At 32.2% G+C, this 22,589-nt stretch overlaps 3 protein-coding genes across 4 annotated transcripts; all 3 read left to right on the top strand.

Annotated features, from left to right (window-relative positions):
• The first annotated feature begins 850 nt into the window (after positions 1-850).
• On the top strand, positions 851-7,282 carry LOC11424917 (allantoinase). 2 transcript variants are annotated; one of them, XM_003593472.4, is made up of 16 exons: positions 851-1,010; positions 1,094-1,187; positions 1,278-1,395; positions 2,865-2,938; positions 3,138-3,214; positions 3,757-3,793; positions 3,875-3,960; positions 4,192-4,251; positions 4,522-4,667; positions 4,833-4,959; positions 5,112-5,267; positions 5,353-5,463; positions 5,630-5,740; positions 5,928-6,026; positions 6,588-6,732; positions 6,828-7,271. In XM_003593472.4, exons 1-15 carry the CDS (start codon positions 921-923, stop codon positions 6,714-6,716), a joined length of 1,515 nt encoding a protein of 504 aa, XP_003593520.3. In that variant the 5' UTR covers positions 851-920; the 3' UTR covers positions 6,717-6,732; positions 6,828-7,271. The 2 variants fall into 2 exon arrangements, with proteins under 2 accessions (XP_003593520.3, XP_003593522.1); XM_003593474.4 differs by having other exon boundaries at positions 917-1,010; positions 7,013-7,282.
• A 6,985-nt stretch (positions 7,283-14,267) lies between these two features.
• On the top strand, positions 14,268-16,277 carry LOC11425155 (polyphenol oxidase A1, chloroplastic). The gene has a single exon (XM_003593469.3). It carries the CDS (start codon positions 14,298-14,300, stop codon positions 16,122-16,124), a length of 1,827 nt encoding a protein of 608 aa, XP_003593517.1. The 5' UTR covers positions 14,268-14,297; the 3' UTR covers positions 16,125-16,277.
• Positions 16,278-20,428: 4,151 nt separating this feature from the next.
• On the top strand, positions 20,429-22,481 carry LOC11430769 (polyphenol oxidase A1, chloroplastic). The gene has a single exon (XM_003593467.3). The coding sequence runs from the start codon at positions 20,474-20,476 to the stop codon at positions 22,295-22,297; it is 1,824 nt and encodes a 607-aa protein (XP_003593515.1). The 5' UTR covers positions 20,429-20,473; the 3' UTR covers positions 22,298-22,481.
• The last annotated feature ends 108 nt before the right edge of the window (positions 22,482-22,589 follow it).

The raw sequence follows: 22,589 nt of genomic DNA, 5'->3' as shown, positions 1-22,589 counted from the left end.
GAAACAAAAAAATCGTTTAGTTTCCATTTTTTTTTTCTGCAAAAATTGTTGACTTAGGAAATGATTTTCTAATTTCTATTAAAAAATAATAATAATGTACATGCAGTGAGTACAATATTAAAACTAGTTCTACCTCAAGGGGTTATTTATAGCTAGTCTGATTGGGTTTGACTTAATCCTCATGAATCTGGATATTATGACCGATATTTAGCCTCAAGGTACAAGCATGATGGTTTTGAGGACAAGGAAAAGGGGTACACCCTTGCTAGAGTATTGGCGACACCCTCATATAGGGCTAGGGGGTCCTTATATGAATATTGGCGATCCACAGTCCCCAAACATGAGTCTTGGGATAAAGCAAAGTGGTTTGAATTAAAGGTAGCGGTCCAAATACATAATGATTAAGATACCAATTTAAATACAATTTATTTGCTTGTTAATTTGAAATAAGATATCAATTGAAATCAAATTTGAATTTGATTCAAGTAATATTCAGTTTCAATAACTAATTTTTTAATAGTGGTCTTCTTTAAAGGTTCCACGTTCGAAACGGATAGACGATAACAATTTTTGTGTTGAGCTAATCCATTAATCTTTTTAGTAGATGGTGGCATTGGTTTAAGGGCTTAGCCTGCCATAGTTTAATTTGGTTTCTCAATTAATTAGTTTAAATAATACCAAATTAATTAATGTATAAAAGAATAGTCTAAGAATAGTCAATATATATACTGATTGTATGGTAACAGAGGTAGCAAGAGGATGGATCCACGTGCACCATGTGTTGTTATTTTGAGTATATTTTAATTTACAACAAGACAAAATAGATTAGTTTTGATTTTTTTGTGACAAGTCTTATCATTTAATGTTTCATCTTTCATTACCATATTCAATGCATCTAAAGTTCCGACAAATAAAGAGAAATGGATCAGCTACTATGGAGAGTATTGCCACTGTTAACACTCCTAATTTCATTCTCACTATTCTTCTATTTACAATCTCCTATTATAAAGGTGCTAAATTATTTACTTTTCTTAGATTCATGATTCTGTATATGATTATGAGCAAGTCATTAATCTTTTTTTGTGTGACACAGTTACCAGGAGATGAGTGCAGTCTTCTTCCATATAGTCATTATTGGATATCCAGCAAACGTATTTTGACTTCACAAGGATTCATTTCTGGATCAGGTTTTTCTTCTTGATCAATTTATATTTGACTTGGATTCTTACCATATTTTCCTATTGACAAATTGTTGTTCAAAATGTATTACATGATAGTGGAGATAAACGAAGGGAAGATAGTTTCTATTGTTGAAGGTTATGGCAAGAAGGATAATTCTGTGCATCAAGTGATTGATTATGGAGATGCTGTTGTCATGCCTGGCTTGATTGATGTGTAAGATGTCAAAATCCTCCCGTGGTTTATTTTCTTTCACTGTTTTGTAGATGTATGTTAAGAAGAATAGTTAATTGTCCTAAACAACATACAGATTATTCAACTAAATTCAAATTGAGTGTTTTTTTTTTTTTTTTGGTCAAGTAGCCTAGTGGCTAGAGTTCACACATATAAATGTGGAGAAGTGGGGTGTCCGGGGTTCGAACCTCGGCTCCTGCATATAATATGCAATATCCCTACCAACTGAGCTAAGCTCACGGGGATAAATTCAAATAGAGTGTTAAATAATCCTAATTTGACTCTCAACAAAGTCACTTGAACCTTCTCAAGCAAGATTTAAAAGTGTTAGATGCTTGTCCTCTTCTATCATCTTAGATTAGTATTATTGTCATTGCCATATTCAGCAAAAAAATAAAAAAATTACTATTTAGTTAATTAATTATAAATTCTAAAAATGATATAACTTTTAAAAGCTTACCTTTAAACCATACAACCAGCTGGGTGTGAACAATAGAGCTTGAACTGAACTGATTCTTCTTTCATTGACCTTATTCTATACCTGTTTAAAACTCGAGAGTCCGTACTAAAAGAAAATTCATATGCCATAGTGGTTATTGGAATACTCAATATATCTACAAATTCTTCCCTTCAAGTAAGCTAAAGTATCAAAACATTGCGATGGAGACATCCTATACTCATCTAAATTAGAATCAAGTTTAGATTTCCTCGTGTTGGTTATTGCTAGGCTTTCATGTGCTTCAAATTGCGTGTGTGTGTGTGTGTGTGTATAATGAGGATGTGTCTATCTAGATTTCCTCTTCCAAAGGTAGGTTGCATCTGAATCTCCTTTTAGTATTGACTCTCTAGTTATGAACAAGTATAGAAGTTCAAGATTTTTTGTGTCATGTAGTTGGTTGTATGGTAAACCGACCTCATTGTGAAACGTCATCACATCACCACCTATTTGTTATAATATGTGTATTGTAATTTAACTGTTTTTACTTAATAAATTAAATTTGTTTAATTAAAAAAAAATCAGAGTTAAATTTTGCTTTTCACGTAAAAATTGCCAAATTTTGACAAAATAAAATAAAATATTGAATTCATGATTGGGAGCAATAGCTTTATTTATTTTTTTTAAAAATCAGGCAAAGAACGACTTTCTTGAATTGGAAGTAAGATAAGTTATGAGTAGTAGTCACAACTTACCCTGATTGTGTAAGAAAATTAAAAAATGCACTAGTTTGGTGAAAAAATCATTTGTAATATGTTTTTCTTATCAAATTAGTATGTAATGTTAGGGTGAAAATGAAATCTACGGAATCAGTACAAGTGGTAAAGTAATTACCAAAACAGAAAAAGTTGTACATGCTCACCTTACAATCTGTAGAATTCTGTTGGTTCATTTTATATTTTAACATGTTTTCAATTTGGCATATCTTTGCTTATTACATAAATTACTTTGGAAGGCATGTACATCTTGATGAACCCGGGAGAACTGATTGGGAGGGATTTGTTACTGGTACCCAAGCTGCTGCTGCTGGTATGCTGATGTTCACTTTTGCTCTACCTTGAAATTTGTTTGGATTTTTTGGTATTTTTTTCTATTGGCAAATTAGTCGTGCATTCGCACACATCTGCAGGCATATACAATGTTATATGACATATCAATTTGTTACACTTTACTAGTGCTCCTGTCTTTGCTCATTGTTGTTAATAAAGATAAGATTTGTTTTTAACAGGAGGTGTAACTACCGTCGTTGACATGCCTCTAAACAATCATCCAACAACCATGTCTAAGGAAACGCTAGAACTTAAGGTATCGGTTATTGTTCACTTTGGTGCATTTATTTTTTCTTTTAAGCAGTGTTGTCAAATTTGCGGCTACAGTAACACTTTAGTGTAGTGGAATTTGAACAATTCACTATTGTTCCATGATACGCCGTTTAGTACAATACTAGTATTTTAGCATAGCTGAATTTGAACAACCTGAAATTTTCCACGATCTGCGATTTACAAATACTATTTAAAGTGTTCTAAGTTTACACCACCAAAAAAAAGTGTTCTAAGTTTATCTATCCTCATATGATGAATGTTTCGTCATATACGGATACGGACAAGGACACTGGGACATGCCTAATCCGAGGAGTGTCCGTGCTTCATATGACGAAACTAACCATTTCAAAGAGATAGACGGAAGAGTTCCTTTTGAAATATATTATTTAAAATCAGATTAGCTATTCATATTTTCATATCTAGGTAAGCTGTTTATTGCTGTGTTAAATTTTTAGGCTTACTTGTTATTAACTGTTGAATTGAATTAATTTTTCTATACCTGACATGAATTTCTACCCTTTCCAGCTTGAAGCTGCAGAGGATAAAATCTATGTCGATGTTGGTATGATCCACAAAATCCACCTCAGCTTAAGAGTTGTACGATCAATTAGTTTCTAAATTATTTTACTTAAATATTTTTCAGGTTTTTGGGGAGGCCTGGTTCCTGAAAATGCACAAAATACCAGTATTCTTGAAGGTCTCTTAGATGCTGGTGTTCTTGGTTTAAAGGTAATCATTTGAACACTTGTGCATTACTACCAATAAACTTTGCCTTCAAGGTCAAGGACATATTAAGTAGGATCTACTTCATGATTCAATTTCTTCTCGATTTATTGTTAATTCTTGTTTACTTTAAATTTAAGAATCTGTGGATTCTAGAATTTCTAGGGTCTGGCTCTAGTTAGTATATATCACTGAAACGGTTTGGCACTATCTTGCTTTGCGTTTTTTTTGTTGCAGTCTTTCATGTGTCCTTCAGGAATTGATGACTTCCCGATGACTACTATTGAACATATCAAGGTACAATCCTTTTAAACTATAAGAAGTTATAACTGGGAACAAGTATTTTTCCAATCATTTTTATATTTCTTTGCGTGACTAGTTACGTTTTTTATTTTATGTTATTTTCACATTAGTATGGCATAGGATTGTTGCTTTGCTTGTTGTATTGTCCCTGCTTGCAAGTAACATTACTCCAATCTCGTTGGAGTAATGTTATTTATTTTATACTAAAACGTCTCTTTTCCTATTGGCATTGTTTAATTGCGTAGCAAATGTACTTGTTTATAGGAGGGATTGTCTGTGTTGGCAAAATACAGAAGACCTTTACTTGTGCACTCCGAGATTCAACAAGATTCTGAAAGTAGTTCGGAACTTGAAGGTAATGGCGACCCTCATTCTTACAAGACATATCTCGACACTAGGCCACCTTCTTGGTAAGACATTTGGCTTTCGCTTTCTGGCAAAATTTCCAAATGATTTATTATCTTTTTTTTTATCATATAAAAACATAAAATTGATTAAAGTTCTTGAACCACCGAGCATATTTTCGCACAATGTCCATTAAATTTTATGAAAAATTACTAATGCTAGATAACCAGGGAGGAGGCAGCCATTAAAGAACTTGTAGATGCTACAAAGGATACTAGAATCGGTGGTTCTTTAGAAGGAGCACATGTTCACATTGTCCACTTGTCTGATTCAAGTGCTTCCTTGGATCTTATTAAGGTATCCTTAAACATGATTACTATATAATTAATTGAACTCAAATCCTTGCTACAAACATTTGAAGTACTTTTTTCGTGTTTCAAAAACTTAAGCAAACTTCTCCTATCATATGACAATGCTATTATTGTACATCTATATTCTACTCTATATAGGAAGCAAAACGCCGTGGGGACAGCATCAGCATCGAAACTTGCCCCCATTACCTAACATTCTCATCTGAAGAGATACCAGATAAAGATACTCGTTACAAGTGTTCCCCGCCCATTCGTGATGCATCAAACCGAGAAAAGTTATGGGAGGCTCTACTGGTATGCTTCTGCTCCAAAATAAGGGTAATCTTACTTAAATCATGTATGATCTCAACAATTTTACTTGTTCTGTTCTTCGTTTTAGGACGGACACATTGACCTATTAAGTTCTGATCATTCACCAACTGTACCTAAACTCAAGCTTCTTAAGGAAGGTGACTTCTTGAAAGCGTGGGGTGGCATATCATCTTTGCAGGTTAGTTAATTACCATTCAATGAATGTTAGAATATATGAAATCTATTCTTAGTTTCTTACTGAAATACTATAAACCTATTTTAGATCTCTAAAAATTGATTATAACGAGTTTGATTTCTTATCATGGATCTAAAGACTAACGGATAATCTGTTGGGAGACTTGTAGTTCGATCTTCCAGTGACTTGGTCATATGGGAAGAAGCATGGGTTAACTCTAGAAAAATTATCGTTATTGTGGAGCCAGAAACCTGCAAAATTAGCGGGGTTAGAATCAAAGGTGACATAATTATAATTTCCTTCATGATTATGCATTATTGTTTTTGTAGTTTTCTTTATTGTGGAGCCAGACTTGGAATAATATTAATAATAGTAGTCTTTGTTCCTATGATTCTGTATATGCTTTATAAAAAAATAATTGCTGACTGTTTATCTAAAAAATTATAATTTCCCCTTTTATGCTTTAGGGAGCCATTGCAGTTGGAAATCATGCAGATATTGTAGTGTGGCAGCCAGAGGTGGAGTTTGACCTTAACGACGATTATCCTGTTTTCATTAAACATCCTGTAAGTCTTAATTCTTTATTTAATTCTTGATGAGCAGTTCTTCTTTATGTTGTTATTGAACTCATTATTATGTTCATGGATTTGACTTCTTTGTTGTGTAACTTAAAACCTTTCAAACTTCTGTATCAATATAGTTGCTACTTCTTGTTACACTTTTTTAGTTGTGGACAAATTGCATAATTTAGTGGGAACAGGAACTTTTTTAGGGACTAATGAAGATATTAAGTTGGTAATGTTGGGGATGCATTTGAAACTAAGTGAGTGATGTCAGAGATGTATTCGATAAGAGAGAGATGAATATAAACATGATTAACATTTTGCAATTCTAAAGATCATTTTGAAATATATTGATATTGATAATATCGGAGACTAGGTCGATAGAGTGCAATATCAAGGATCGAATTGAGTATTTTTGTTCTAAAAAAAACCCTTTCACTCTTATAAAAATTATATTTTTCACCATTTCAAAATGGTCCACCGTTTCTATTGTTACCAAGAAAAATATTTTTGGCCAGTGACTTGTTGATTTTATGAAATCTCGTCTTCAAATTTGGTATACAGAGCCTGTCTGCATATATGGGAAGTAGGTTAGCAGGAAAAGTTTTGGACACTTTTGTGAGAGGAAACCTTGTCTTTAAGGATGGTAAGCATGCTCCTGCTGCCTGTGGTGTTCCGATTCTAGCCAAATGAATTGGTTAAGAACATGGTAATCCCCATAACTTACTGATCTCATCTCAATTTCTTTTAGTTTGCTGATGCTTATCAAGATCCTGATTCATGTTTTGGTCGGTTTTTCATTAGATGCTATTCACCTTGTGACATAAATAAGAGGTGAAAGTAGCTGTTGGCATCAGTGATTAAGCTAGATTGTAGCTTGTTTTGTTGCTGTATCCGTTTTGACGCTGAGGATATTTATGTATGTATATATGCGTGCGTGTTTCTATATTAAATAAATGTTAATAAGAACGGTGTCGTGTCATGTGCAGATACGTCTTCGCCAAGAAAAAGTAGCAGTAGCAGTAAATTTAAAGTACTTGACTTGAAATCATGCTATTCGGTTACATTTTTTGATTTGTCTGGTTGAGTTTTACTTTATTTTGAACTACGTTCTTAAAACAATTTCTCATGTCTTCGTTGGTTAATTCCTTATTATTTGGACGATATCATCTGTATTTCTGTTGAAACTCTAGCCAACATTATTGATCTCAGACATCACTATGGCCACCTGAGAAGCTATGGTTATGATTTGCAGCCTATAACATTGTTAATCACTGGTCATAAAGTATAGCAATCAAATTTTAACCTGTCGTAATAACTAAAATATTCGAATGGAATACGTAGGAAGAAATTAGTAATATGTTACTAAAATGAAACTTTCATGAAACCTGGTAGTGTATATCTAACATTACATGATATTTGTGAAGTATTATTCCACAATTATTTTGTATAATATGTATTAGCATACTTTCTGTCATAATATCATACGGTGATTAACTCTAGAAATTCTTAGCATGTATAACTTAGACTTAATTAACTTAACTATCTATCAGGCTAAGAACTTTGACCTCTTTATGTTGAATTCAATCATCAGAAGGGGCAACAGCTATGTCATAGATCTCTGTTGATTGTTTTGGTCTCCGAGGTTGTCGGATTGAGGTATCAAAGTTGGTTAACGCTTCACTATCGCTGCCGATTGAACCGTGGTCACTCACCAGTCCTAAAATTTTGCCTAACAAGTCGCAATTCTTAGCTAAAGCTGGGACTTGACTACTAACTCTAGGACTAGGTGGAGGGTACAATCTAGCCCCAGAGTAAAAGTTTGGAATAGAATTTGAAAGGCCTTGAAGGGACCCTAATAGCTTCAGAAAAACCAACATTGCAAAAAATGTTGCACATCTTGTTGTGTCCATTTTCTTAGTTGTTGTCACATTAATTTCTTGTGAATGTCTAGTGTTTATATAGAAAATGCCATACAAAGTATAGATCCTCGTTTCTTGATTTCAACTATGTGTCATTGTATTTTTGTGACTAAAGAAAAACGCACCTGTTTCTCTTGTCTTCACAAAAAATAAAATTTGCATGTCTTTTTGTGGTAGCGTTTTAACATGGAGAAATAGAAAGATTTTTACCATCATTGTCAAATGCATTGTTTTTTCTTGATTTAATGTAGGGAGGCTTTGTATGTTACATTTTAATAAGGAAAATGTTACATAGACACCCTTTATTTCCATACACCTTTGTACACCCTATATTCTAGAAAGAGAGAAGAGGAGAGGAAAGAGAAAATGTGCTTGTGCGGGGTCCACGTAATCACATGTTAGATTTTTGTGTGGGTGTCCAGGAGTGTATTGCCACCTAAGGGTGTCTACGTATCAAATGTAGAAGTTATTTTAGAGAGGTGTCAACATTTTGTATGTCTTACACTGAATTACCTTATGGAATTTATGGAAAGAAAAAGGAGTTATTTGCAAATAGTGTTTTTTGTTTGTAAAAAAATAATTAGTAAATACACACTCATTTTTTTTATTTCAATTGTTTTTTTTTAGGGGTTGCTCATTCAATCTTTGTTTTTATTTACAAAGTTTTTTTTTTGTGCAACATGTACAAAGATTTGGATAAGTATAAATAGATGAGTACTATCCCTCAAAAAAGAAGAAGATGAGAATTAACAAGTGACAATACATATTTTTTAATACACTTCTATCCTACTTAGACGAGACATGTTATGTTAAATCATGCAAGTCTAACATAAATTTGATGAAAATCATAAATATTTAAAATAAAAAGGAAAAAAAGAAGCATCTTGATAAATATATTATATTTATTTTACCAATAATATATTAGAGTGTCGTTAATATTTTATTTATAGAATATACATAATACATTTGGGGTTAATATTTTATTTTATAGAATATACATATACATGTTCCTGTGAGCTTAACTCAATTGATAGAAACGATGCATATTTTATGCAGGGGTCAGGTTTGAACTCCGGACACCCCGCTTCTCCACATTTAATTATATGAGCTCCAGTCACTAGTCTACTTGAAAAAAAAATATATATATACACATATACATAATATACATTTGAGAAAAAAAGATATATACAACTTTTCTGCCTTTACACATTTATTGCAAATGGCTATATACATTGATAAGAAATAATTAACTGAATAATTAAAGAAAACCGAACCATCATAATGATTAATTTTTTTTAACCAAACCGTTTGTGGTTTGGGATCAACCGAACTAAACCAAAATTATAATTCAGTTGACCATTTTTTTTTGGTCAAATAGTCTAGTGGCTAGAGCTCACACAATTTAATTGTGGAGAAGTGGAGTGTCCGGGGTTCGAACCCCGACTCCTGCATATAATATGCAATATCCCTACCAACTGAGCTACGCTCACGGGGATAGTTGACCATTTTATTGCATACAAACTGAACCAAAATTAATATTTTAAATCGAACTATACTTAATTAGTCCTTGCAAGAGCTTTGCTTGCCAGCTTTCTAATTTTGTGTTTTACCCAACAAACAAGTACTAAGCAGTTAGACACGAGTCTTCTTTGAGTTTTTGCACCTTACTACTATTTCTCAAATTTCTTTATTGAAGAATTCTAAGGATACTTACTTCAACATTCATTGACTTGATAGGAAAGTTAGTGTTGAAAAAAGTGTTAAAAATATATTATTGCTAACACTACTCTTCTTCAAAAGTCCTTAGTTGAGAAACGTGATAAGAGGAGCTTTTCTCTATGCAATTTTTCAGACCTTAATTAGTTGAGAAACTTGCTTCATCGGATTTTCTTGATTACATCAAAAATACCAAGTTAAATATCTCACTTTTGAGGCCGTTCGATACAACACTGCTCACTCTTTGGTTCGGTTTTAAATGATTGAGTTCCGTTCAAAAATGTTTGGTTATAGTTTCAAATCTGTTATTAAATTAACGGTTCAGTTCACGAATAACTATAATCGTTTGGTTAATTTTGTTTCAATTCAGTGCAGTTCATGGTTATTTTTTCCCACCCTTAATAATAAAGTAACATATAATAAAACACATATTTTTTTCCTAAGTGACATATACTAAAATACAGAAAGTGATTAACGAACTCCACTAAAAACAAATTGTTCAGGAGAACCTGAGTTCAATTCTTAGGTGATACAATTCTTAATCAAATTTTATTTATCTTTTGATCAAACTTCAAATTATAAAATCTATTTTTCCCGAGAATGAAATGATTAACCAAAACAACGAAGACTATTGGTTAGAATACAATCCTAATATACCTAAAAAAAAAGGATACAATCCTAATCAAATGGTGACTCTAGCTTAGGCATTACTGCATAGACCTTATGCACGACTGATTTGCATATGATGTAGGCGTGATCAAAACAAACAGTGTCACTTATACCTAATTAAAATTTCTAAGATGTGCATTCCTTAACTATATGAGACGTGAGATTGATTGAGTTTATCTTCGTTGGTACGTAATCGGTTAAGGATAAAACACATTTGTAGGGTTGGGTTTTCATTCAAAATTGATAAGTGCTACTTATGACAAAACTTTAAAGCTACTTTAAAGTTTTTTTTTTTCATTAATAGAGTAATACACTCTATTTGAATAATAATAAAAAAAACTAATACAACTGATGTATTATTCATCACAAATTAGATGTACGTATATATATAATAATTACATTATGTTAAGGTAATGTAACTTTCCTTTCATCAAGTTGGGGTTCTGGAAAGTAACTATATGATGTGGCTTTGAAGTAATCAGATACGTCTTTATAAAGGTAGATTAAAATCAATATCAAATACTAGTTCACCAAGACTTTTTACACCCTGTAAAAAAAATACTCAACATTCGTAGAGTCAAACCTGAAACCTTAATATGAACATATTTCAAGGTCCAAATCCAACATCACCGGACCAACCCAATCACTCATCCTTTATTAATTGATAGGTTAACTTGTTTTTGAAGAATAAATTGATGATAGGTTAACGTCTTTGGAAAACTGATGATACTAACCACTGCATTTGTGCTCACAGAATAGATACCAAATATAAACCAAACAGATAAATAAGATAAGCATGCAAATGATCTTTCTAATTTCCATTTACAGCTAGCCTCCCCATAACATTTGGACTCTAGGGTAACAAACATTCTTTTTTGACAAAAGGGTAACAAACATACTAATATATAGGATATATATATATATATATATAATGGTAGCACTCAAATTTCACACGGTACGTAGTGTAAAAATATTCAATCCATCAATCTACAACAACAAAAACATTAGGGACTCCGAAAACTTTATCTGCTTGATACAAAATGGAAAGATAGCTAGCTAATCCATACGTCTTCCCATATTCATTAAAAGTGAATTAATTTATCATACAAGTAGGTTTTATTTTTTTCAAGCAAGTCATATAAGTAGGTTTAAAATTATATTTAAAACAAAGTTTTAAAATGATATCAATCGATAAATTAGTGAATCTTTTTAGGTTTTTTTTTTACAAAATATAAATTTAAATTAGAAGAGACACACAACATCGATCCAAACCCAAAAAATGTAAAGGAAGGATTTATGGCCCGTTTGTTTTAGATTTTAAAAAAATAAATTTTTCTTTGTATTTGTAAAAATAGATTTTTTTTGGAAATGTACTAAAAAATAGAAGAAGTTATTTCAAACTTATTTTATAATATGTTAAAAAAGAGATTTTGACATTCACTAACTTAAACATTCATTGTTCAAGATTTTACATAATAAAAACCACATGTTTTTTCAAAATGACATCTTTCAAAAATGATTTTTATGAAAAACTATTTGGAATAACTTTTTTCTTTTAGATATTTTTACAAAATTTTATAACAAAATGATGAAATACTTAGAATGACATTTTAAGATAAACTATTCAAATGAATTTTTCATTTGAAGCTTTTCTTGAAAATTTATGTTAAAAAAATTATAACAAAAACATATTACACTAGAAAAATCTATTTTAAAAAAATTTATAACAAACGAGCACTTCAGTCCTCCAATTTCTATGTTTATAAAGGTCTAAAATTATGCCTTATAGGTTTTAATTCAATTTTGATTTCCCTATTTTCAATTTTGTTTCTTGTTTAATTTTTTAATTATTTGCTTTACTTGCTTGGTTAACAAATGACAAGCACTTCATTTTTTATAGGCTCCAAGGGAGAGTTCTAAACACATTATAAGTTAATATTCTACCTACTTCAAGAGAGTTTTAAACACTCCTCTCTACTATATACATGTAACACCATTTCTCTATACTACCAATCTAGTTCTACATCTCTTTGGAACATTCTTTAGAGTACACCACTTATTAGTTAATTGGACTTAACACTTGATTAGTCCAATTGACCAAATCAAGTTTATAATCAAACTATTAGAACATTGCATTTTAAGATATATTATATATGTGGTATGGTTTGTTATCTCATCTAAATAAGTGATTTTTACATAGATCAAAATTTTCTTTCATATTTTTTTTCGTGATTTTGTCGTTTAAGTGTGACACTGTGTTTTTTGCAATCTTGTGCTACATTATTTACTTTTATGTCTCATTGTGGTGGTCTTTTGGTACATATTAAAAGATCAATTTCAATCAATGACAAATTTAATCAATAACTTGGAAGACAACGTTGCACATCCAGAGTTTTATGTATTCTGATTACTTTGATTTTATTTTATATTTCTATGCATTTTATCGTTACATGCTATTATTGGAAAAAATTCAAGTCCCACATCGGATAGATAAGACTCTTGAGAAGAGTTTATACAGAGGAGGCAATCCTCACCTTACAAACCGGTTTTGTAAGGATGAGTTAGGCCCCAAATTACAACATGGTATCAGAGCTTGTCGAATTCAAGGGCCGCCTAAACCTATTCACGCACCAAGCCCAAAGAGTGTTGGGCATGAGGGGGTGTATTGGGAAAAAGTGCTGGGCGTGAGGGGGGTGTATTGGAAAAAACCCAAATCCAAAATCGGATAGATGAGACTTTTGAGAAGAATATACGGTTGTCGGTTAAGTAATAAAAATGAATGAGTAAATAGTCGATTTCCCCCATGAAATTGTAAGTTTCATCAATTACCCCCTTAAAATTAACAAAACTTCAATTACCCCCCCTGAAATTTCACAACGTTAGTCAATTTACCCCCTCCGTCAAATTTTTCTGTTAGTGAACATGACGTTTTGCAAATACCCCCTGAAGTTTTGCACTTATATGCAAAATGCCCCCTAAACTTAAAAGTTATAACTATTAATTTTGGAGTTTGAAAAAACTACATACATATATACATCAAAATAGGGAAAAATGTGTATTTTTAAAGTGACAATAATGGTTATTTCTAATAGAAAAATTATTATTTTTAGAGGATTATAAACAAATTAATAATCAGATTTAAATTTATATTTTCTCCTTCACCATCTTAGTTTTTAAACTCCTCCAACTCCTTCAACAATTTGCTCAAACCATTTAAACTACACAACCCCCAATATTAATCCACAAATCATCCCATTATTGTCACTTTAAAAAATACATATTTTTTTTTTTTCAGTTTGGAGCCTATTTTGATGTATATATGCATGTAGTTTTCCCAAATTTCAAAATTAATAGTTAGTTTTAATATTTAACTATTAATTGTTTGTTTTTAAGAAAAAAATAATATAAATTTTTAAGTTTGGGGGGCATTTTGCACATAAGTGCAAAACTTCAGGGGGGGTATTTGCAAAACGTCATGTTCACTAACAGAAAAATTTGACGGAGGGGGTAAATTGACTAACGTTGTGAAATTTCAGGGGGTAATTGAAGTTTTGTTAATTTCAAAGGGTAATTGATGAAACTTACAATTTTAGTGGGGAAATTGACTATTTACTCAAAAATAAAAAATGAATGTTTTCAACAAAAAAAGTAAGAAAAAAAATGAGTGTGGTATTGTTTAAAATATGGCAATTCAGCCATGATAAACTAACAAAAAAATTACCGTCGATGACGATTTGGTAATGTCAGCAAAACGTAATTTTTTTTTTTTGAAAGGTCAGCAAAACGTTCATTTCCACGTCAATAATTTCTTTTAGGGACCATCAGCCTTTTTTTTGTTTTATTTTTTAAGGAAATTAAGGACCGTCAGTCACACATAGTGTAAGAAATTTCTTCATCATAGTTCACTATATAAGGACTATGAAAGTCTTATATCTTCATAATACCAAAATAATATACCTAGCAAACCATGGCATCTATCTCACCTATTTCCTTTATATCCACAATCAACTTTTCCCATTCTTCTTCCATGTATCCATTTTCACAAAAACAACAGAAATCTTCTAAACATAGAATATTACCAAGACGCCAAGTGATCACATTGAGTGGTAATAATGGTAACCAAAACAACCCTAAAGAAGAAGAACAACTACAAAACATTGTTGTAGGAAATAGGAGGAATGTTCTAGTTGGCCTTGGAGGACTTTGTGGTACTTTCACCGCTAACCCTTTTGCCCTAGCTTCTCCAATATCCGCACCAGACCTTTCTACATGTGGACCACCAGATCTACCCTCAGGTGCTACACCCAGTGGTCTTAATTGTTGTCCACCAAATTCCACAAAAATCATAGATTACAAATTTCCTTCATCAACTCAACCCTTAAGGGTAAGACAAGCAGCACATTTGGTCAACGATGAATATCTACAAAAATACAAAAAAGCCATTGAACTCATGAAAGCCTTACCATCCAATGATCCACGTAATTTCATACAACAAGCAAACATCCATTGTGCTTATTGTGATGGTGCATATTCCCAAGTTGGTTTTCCTAATCTTGATCTTCAAGTTCATAGTTCTTGGCTCTTTTTTCCTTTTCATAGATGGTATCTTTATTTCTATGAAAGAATCTTGGGTAGCTTGATCAATGATCCAACCTTTGCTTTACCATTTTGGAACTATGACGCTCCTAATGGCATGCAATTTCCCTCCATTTACACCGACCGTACATCTCCTCTTTACGATGAACTCCGAAATGCAAATCATCAACCTCCAACACTCATAGACTTTAACTATGTACCTGGCGATGATAGCGATGAAGTTGATGAAAATGAAAGGATCTCCACAAACCTTACTATAATGTATAGACAGGTTGTGTCTGGTGGAAAAACCTCAACACTTTTCCTCGGAAACCCTTACCGTGCTGGAGATGCACCGGATCCCGGTGCTGGATCCGTAGAGATTGTTCCACATAATATAGTTCATCTATGGAGTGGTGATGATACGCAACCTAACTTTGAAGACATGGGAGATTTCTATTCAGCTGCAAGAGATCCTATTTTTTTCTCTCACCATTCAAATATTGATAGGTTTTGGTCTATATGGAAAACACTTGGTGGGAAAAGAAAGGATTTCAATGACAAAGATTGGTTAGAATCAGAGTTTCTTTTCTATGATGAAAATAAGAATCTTGTTAAGGTTAATGTCAAAGACTGTCTTGACACAAAAAAATTAGGTTATGTTTACCAAGATGTTGATATTCCATGGTTAAATGCTAAACCTACACCATGTAAAAAAATACAAAAAAAAGTGGAAGTTGCACAAGGAAATAGTTTTGGTACTGGTAAAGCTCGTCTAAGTGAGATTAATGAGAACTTAACTAATTCAAGAAACGATATTAAGTTTCCATTGGTTTTGGATGATATGGTGAGTACAACTGTGAAGAGGCCAAAAAAATCAAGGAGCAAAAAGGAGAAGGAAGAAGAAGAAGAGGTTTTAGTTATTGAAGGGATTGTGTTTGATACGAAAGCATGTGTAAAGTTTGATGTGTTTATTAATGATAAAGATAAGGTGGTTAAGCCATTTAATACAGAGTTTGCTGGGAGCTTTGTGAATGTACCTCATTCTTTGCATGAACAAACAATGAAGAATATTAATAGTAGTTGTAGATTTGGATTAACGGACTTGCTGGAAGATTTGGGAGTTGATGATGATGACAGTGTTGTGGTTACTTTGGTTCCAAGGTACGGGAAAGGACTTGTTAAAATCAGAAACATTATGATAGAGCTTGAAGGTTGAAAATTTGAACCACTTGATATATATGTGTGTGTGTATTAGTTTATTTTATTTTGTGAAGGAGGACCACACTGATATATGTATGCATGGTATGTATGTGTATTTTTTGAGGTAAAGTATATGTATTTATATTGCTCGTGTGTTGACCGGTAAATATATACGTATTTCTTACAGTAAAATACAGTATATATTTATGTGTGTGTATCTTGTATTTATATTGATTATTTCATCTGTGTAAATATGGCTTTACATTTGTATAATTTGAAAACATATTCATATGTAGCGTTGAATATATTAAATCATACCATGAATTAAAATAGTGTATCGACTATATGTACTCCTTCGTACCTAATACTTTGAGGGTTGTGTACTAGAACTCGTATCAAGTAGCGAAGCGAATTACGAACCAATTATTGACTATGTTCTTGCCGGAATCCAAAATGTTTAAGATTAAAAATGACCTCAAAGTTTTTAAGGGGCCAAATTCCCACATATATTAATTTTTAGGGGTTTAACTTTCTGTATAAATCAATCTCGGCGTCTAAAATTTTGATGCTCCAAATTTTTGCATATACCCATTTTTAAAACAATATCTCGATAGTGTTTAAGACGACCATGTTTTAATCTACACATGCACATATATATTACACGATTATTTTATAAATATTAACAAAAAAAACTTTGTAGAAGATCATGCAAGGATGTGGTTGATTTGATTGGGATCGCTCTAAATGAAAATCGAAAAGCCCCCCAAAAGTAACTTAGAAAAAAGTTAATGAACATGCGAAGAAGTGTAAAATGTAGAGTGCATGAAATTAAATTGACTTGCAAACTAAAATGGAGAAAATGTTAATGCCTTGAAAACTAAATTGCATAAATGTAAAGTGTAAGAAAGATAAAATTGCAGGAAAAAGTAAATTGCGGGAAAGATAAAAGACTTTAAAATAAATTTGAAGTAAGTCGCATACTTAATCAAATGCATGTCATTGACAATAATATTATGAGTTAGACATGATTTATGAAATGTATTAAGCAACCTTTATTACAATGTTTTCTACCCTTATTTCTAGAAAAACTTGATAACACCATGGCATACATGTTTGTCATATCATATGTTCTCTAGGCTAATAATGGTCTTAGACAAATTGCCTTGTTATTCAGGGCTGACTTTTCGGGACGAATATATGTCAAAAGTTGTAACTGCTCCGAGTCAACAAGTTCATTGTTGAATAAGGCTTTATTACTCTTTTTGCATTTTTATTTAAGGTCATGCTAACATGACACTTTGCAAGGATTCAAAATTAGATACATAAGGAGTACTTTAAATTTGGTCGATCTTTTAAGTTTTTCGTTTCTTCCAAAGTGGTCCTTTAAGTTTCAAAAGTCTCAAACAAATCCTTTAAGTTTCAAAAGTTCCAAACAAGTCATTTTAGTTTTTGAATCGTTTCAAACAAGTCCTTTTAGAGGATGATGGTGATGATTCAGATGATAGCAACAAAGAGCATTATACACCATTTGCCATGCCTAAAAAGATGACTAATTTTAAGTGGGTGTTATGAGCCAGATTTGGTATCAAAGATGAGTTCAAGGAAGCAATTACCAACTATGCTATCTACAATAGGACTTGTTTGAACTTATTCAAAAACTAGTAGGACTTGTTTGGGACTTTTGAAACTTAAAGACCACTTTAGGAAAAACGAAAAACTTAAAGAACCTTTAGATGCATTTGACCTTTAAACTTCTTAACAAGTGTCATTGGAGCAAGGGCACTTAGACACCTGTTAGCATTTTCCATATGTCTCGTGAACAATTAGATGCGTGTGTATTAGCACCAGAATCAAGCCACTAAAAATCATGAGGAACATCAATTAAGTTTGATTCAAAAGGGCATAAAACGTTCCATTCATACATTTCTTTTCAATCCAAGCCTTGCATTTTGGAAAATCTTTCTCAAAGTGTCCTTTGGCATATAGAACGTACACTTATTTACCAAGTTCCTTTTTTTCATAAAATTATTGATATATTTTTTTTTATTTCAATGCTTTGCCATCTCCACAAACAAGGTTGACATAATGGCCTCTTGTTTCTCTCGGTTGTTGTTGCTCCTGACACTTCCTTAGACTCTCCGGCAATTGGTATATCAAAACTTAAATTCAATTTGATGGAAGATCAAGAGTGGGATCCTTAGTATTAGATCATTGTATAAAAAGCCTGGTTAGGAGTCATGTTCGGTTGGTTATCTCTCCAACATGTTATTGGTTAGAATACAATCCCAATCTAATAATACATGTGGCTCCATAGACCTAATTGTCATTGATTACAATTGGTTTGCATTTGTTCCTTAACAAACCTTTTCATATATAGGCGTGATCAATATAAACAGCCTCACTTATGTCTGATCAAAATTGCTAATTAAGATGTTCATTCCTTATATGTTGAGATTGATGGTGTTTATCTTCTTCGGTACGTGATCACAGACCAGTTATGGACAAAACACAGTTGTAGGGTTGGAATTTGATTCATATCTTAAATGCTACTTATGGCAAAAATTTAAAGCTTCTTTTCTCTTATTAGGTCAAAATATGCACTCACTCACCAATTATGTAATACTACTTCTATTGCTAGGCATAATTCTTTTTTATTAAAAAATTGTTACGATATATAAACATCATTTAAATTATAAGAAGATATGCATTTATTTAATTTTTTCTAAATACATCTGTAATTCATAATACTACCGAGTATTTTGGAAGAATTAGAAGATTTGAATTAAACATATTCATTCACGGTCGAACTCCGATTCACAAGACCTACTTTATCTAAGAAGTAGAAAGTTTTTTGCTAAAAAAAAAAAAGGAAACTAGAGGGTTAACACAAAATGAATTAAACATATTCATTACAAACTAATATTTTAAGAATATGATGCATAAACAAAATACTCTCTCTTTTCACCTTAGAAAACCATAGCAATCACCACTTTTTTTTTATTATATTGTTTTTAATTATTAATTGGGGCATATATCATGTTTGGTTTGGTCATTTGATAGTTAATATGAATGTATATTCATGTCATATTTGTTAAAACTCTCCCGCTAGAGAGTGTTCATAACTAAACATATCCAAATATCGATCTAAAAAACTGAAAAATTGCACGAAACCGAATATTATTGAATGTATTTCAATGTTATTTTGTAAAACTGTTTAGGTCGGATCAAACTTCAAATTCCTTTTTATCAACAAAACCAAACAGCATACATAAATTTTAATACTTTTTTTTTTTTTATCAGTATGGTATATTGCATTTTAATAAACTATATGTTGGTTTTTAATTTTCTAATTTAATCTACATTTTTTTTTATTTCATATGTTTGAAACACAATTGATCATCGTCATTTTGTAATGTTTTTTTTTTAATATATTGTATGTTATATTTTGTATAAAATATGTTATTTTCATAATATTAATAAAAAATTTAATATAATTTTGATATTTAAAATTTGATCTAAATTAAACCGTGCTAAATTAATCTGATAAAATTAATTGGTGAAATCTATTCAGATCGATGATTCTTCTTTGGATCATATGATTTTTCACCTTAAAATCTATTCAAATCGCACCACGATTCTTCGAACACCTCTCCTATCACCCTAGGGGTACAAAGTGAGAGTTTTAGCTAAACCACTTAAGTTCTTCTTCAAAAGAAAAAGAATACTAATTAATCACTTAAGTTGACCCTCCCTTTTTAGATGGATTAATCGCAGAGTTGACCAAAACGAATCAGACCGTCCCGTTTAACCACCACTATTAGCCCTATTTAGTGTTAGGCCACCCTTGGCAATCAATTATACCCTAAAAAATGGTATGCTATCCTCTAGCTCTTGTTATTTTTTGGCAGAATGATAATAAACCACCGCATTTGTGGGCATAGACACCTAATGTACACCAAACAAATAAATTAGATACGCATGTAAAAAGATCTTTCTTACTTCCATTCACAGCTAACCTGCCCACTATAATACTATTTACGTGTTCGGACTTCTATGTGGGTAGAATTTTCATTATTTTGATTTGAATTTTGGACTTTGGGTGCCAATAGTAGTACTCAAAATGGATACGGTAATGTTAAAACATTCAAACCATATGCATTAGCAAACAACAAATTCCGATTCCAATTCGCTAAATGTCAAAATTAACGTTTAAGTCCACGTTACTAATTTCTTTTAGGGAGCATTGCCACACACGTACACATTAAGTGTAAGAAATATCTTCATTACTTCATTATAAAAGAACTAAGAAATTGTCTTAAATCTTCACGATCAAAAAAAAATATAAGATAGATAGCTAGCTAAACCATGGCGGCATCTATCTCACCCCTTGCTTTCATTCACTCAATCAATGTCTCTTCCAACTCAAAGATTTCCCCTTCTTCCTATCCATTTTCACAAAAACAACAAAAATATTCTAGACATAGAAAATTATCAAGACGCCAAGTGATCACATTGAGTGGTAATAATAGTAACCAAAACAACCCTAAAGAGGAACAAGAACCACAAAACATTGTTGTAGGAAATAGGAGGAATGTTCTAATTGGCCTTGGAGGACTTTGTGGTACTTTCACCACTAACCCTTTTGCCCTAGCTTCTCCAATATCCCCACCTGACCTTTCAACATGTGGTCCACCGGATCTACCCTTAGGTGCAACACCAAACAATATTAATTGTTGTCCACCAAATTCCACAAAAATCATAAATTACAAAATTCCTTCATCAAATCAACCCTTAAGGGTAAGACAAGCAGCACATTTAGTCAATGATGAATATCTACAAAAGTACAAAAAAGCCATTGAACTCATGAAAGCCTTACCATCCAATGATCCACGTAGTTTCATACAACAAGCAAACATCCATTGTGCTTATTGTGATGGTGCATATTCCCAAGTTGGTTTCCCTAATCTTGATCTTCAAGTTCATAATTCTTGGCTCTTTTTTCCTTTTCATAGATGGTATCTTTATTTCTATGAAAGAATCTTGGGTAGCTTGATCAATGATCCAACCTTTGCTTTACCATTTTGGAACTATGACGCTCCAAATGGCATGCAATTTCCCTCCATTTACACCGACCGTACATCTCCTCTTTACGATGAACTCCGAAATGCAAATCATCAACCTCCAACACTCATAGACTTAAACTATGACGGTGACGATGAAAATGATGAAAATGAAAGAATCTCCACAAACCTTACTATAATGTATAGACAACTTGTCTCAAATGGAAAAACTTCAACTCTATTCCTCGGAAGCTCTTACCGTGCCGGTGATCAACCCGATCCAGGTGCTGGATCCATAGAGAATGTTCCACATGGACCAGTTCATAGATGGAGTGGTGATAATACGCAACCTAACTTTGAAAACATGGGAACTTTCTATGCAGCTGCTAGAGATCCTATTTTTTTCTCTCACCATTCAAATATTGATAGGTTTTGGTCTGTATGGAAAACACTTGGTGGGAAAAGAAAAGATTTCAAAGACAAAGATTGGTTAGAATCAGAGTTTCTTTTCTATGATGAGAATAAGAATCTTGTGAAGGTTAAGGTGAAAGACAGTCTTGACACAAAAAAATTAGGTTATGTTTATCAAGATGTTGATACTCCATGGCTAAATGCTAAACCTAAACCATGTAGAAAAAAAATACAAAAAAATGTGGAAGTTGCTCAAGGAATTTTTTTTGGTATTGGTGAAGCACATGCAAGTGAGATTAATTCAAGGAGTTATGTTACGTGTCCATTGGTTTTGGATAATGTTGTTAGTACAATTGTGAAGAGGCCAAAGAAATCAAGGAGCAAGAAGGAGAAGGAAGAAAAGGAAGAGGTTTTAGTGATTGAAGGGATTGAGTTTGATAAGAGTTTAGGTGTTAAGTTTGATGTTTTCATTAATGATGAAGATGATAAGGTGATTAAGCCAGTTAATACGGAGTTTGCTGGAAGCTTTGTGAATGTACCTCATTCTTCCCATGATCACAAAAAGAAGAAGACTAATAGTTGTTTAAGGGTTGGATTAACGGATTTGTTGGAAGATTTGGGAGCTGAGGATGATGATAGCGTTGTGGTTACTTTGGTACCAAGGTATGGGAAAGGAATTGTCAAAATCAGAAATATCAAGATAGAGCTTGAAGATTGAAAATTTCTACCACTTTGTTATATGCACGTGTTTGTTGGGTGGGTTGACCGGTTGATATATTGTAGTTCTGATAATAAAATATGGCTAATTCAACTAGTTAAAATAGTGTTACATTACACTATGAACAAATTTATTACTTGTGCACCATAAAATATATATTTTGTGTACATGGCGATTCTTTTTACATGGGTGAAATTTGTTTTTTACATGGATAAAATTTAATCTATTAGTCCTCATAGTTATGCATGACAATATGACTTATAATCGTAGGTTTTCATTTGATTTGTCCAAC

Source organism: Medicago truncatula, chromosome 2 (genome assembly GCF_003473485.1).
Source record: "Medicago truncatula cultivar Jemalong A17 chromosome 2, MtrunA17r5.0-ANR, whole genome shotgun sequence".
In the NCBI taxonomy this organism is placed as follows: domain Eukaryota; kingdom Viridiplantae; phylum Streptophyta; class Magnoliopsida; order Fabales; family Fabaceae; genus Medicago; species Medicago truncatula.
The sequence above is the reverse complement of the archived record's forward strand: the minus strand, read 5'-3'. Positions and strand labels throughout refer to the sequence as shown.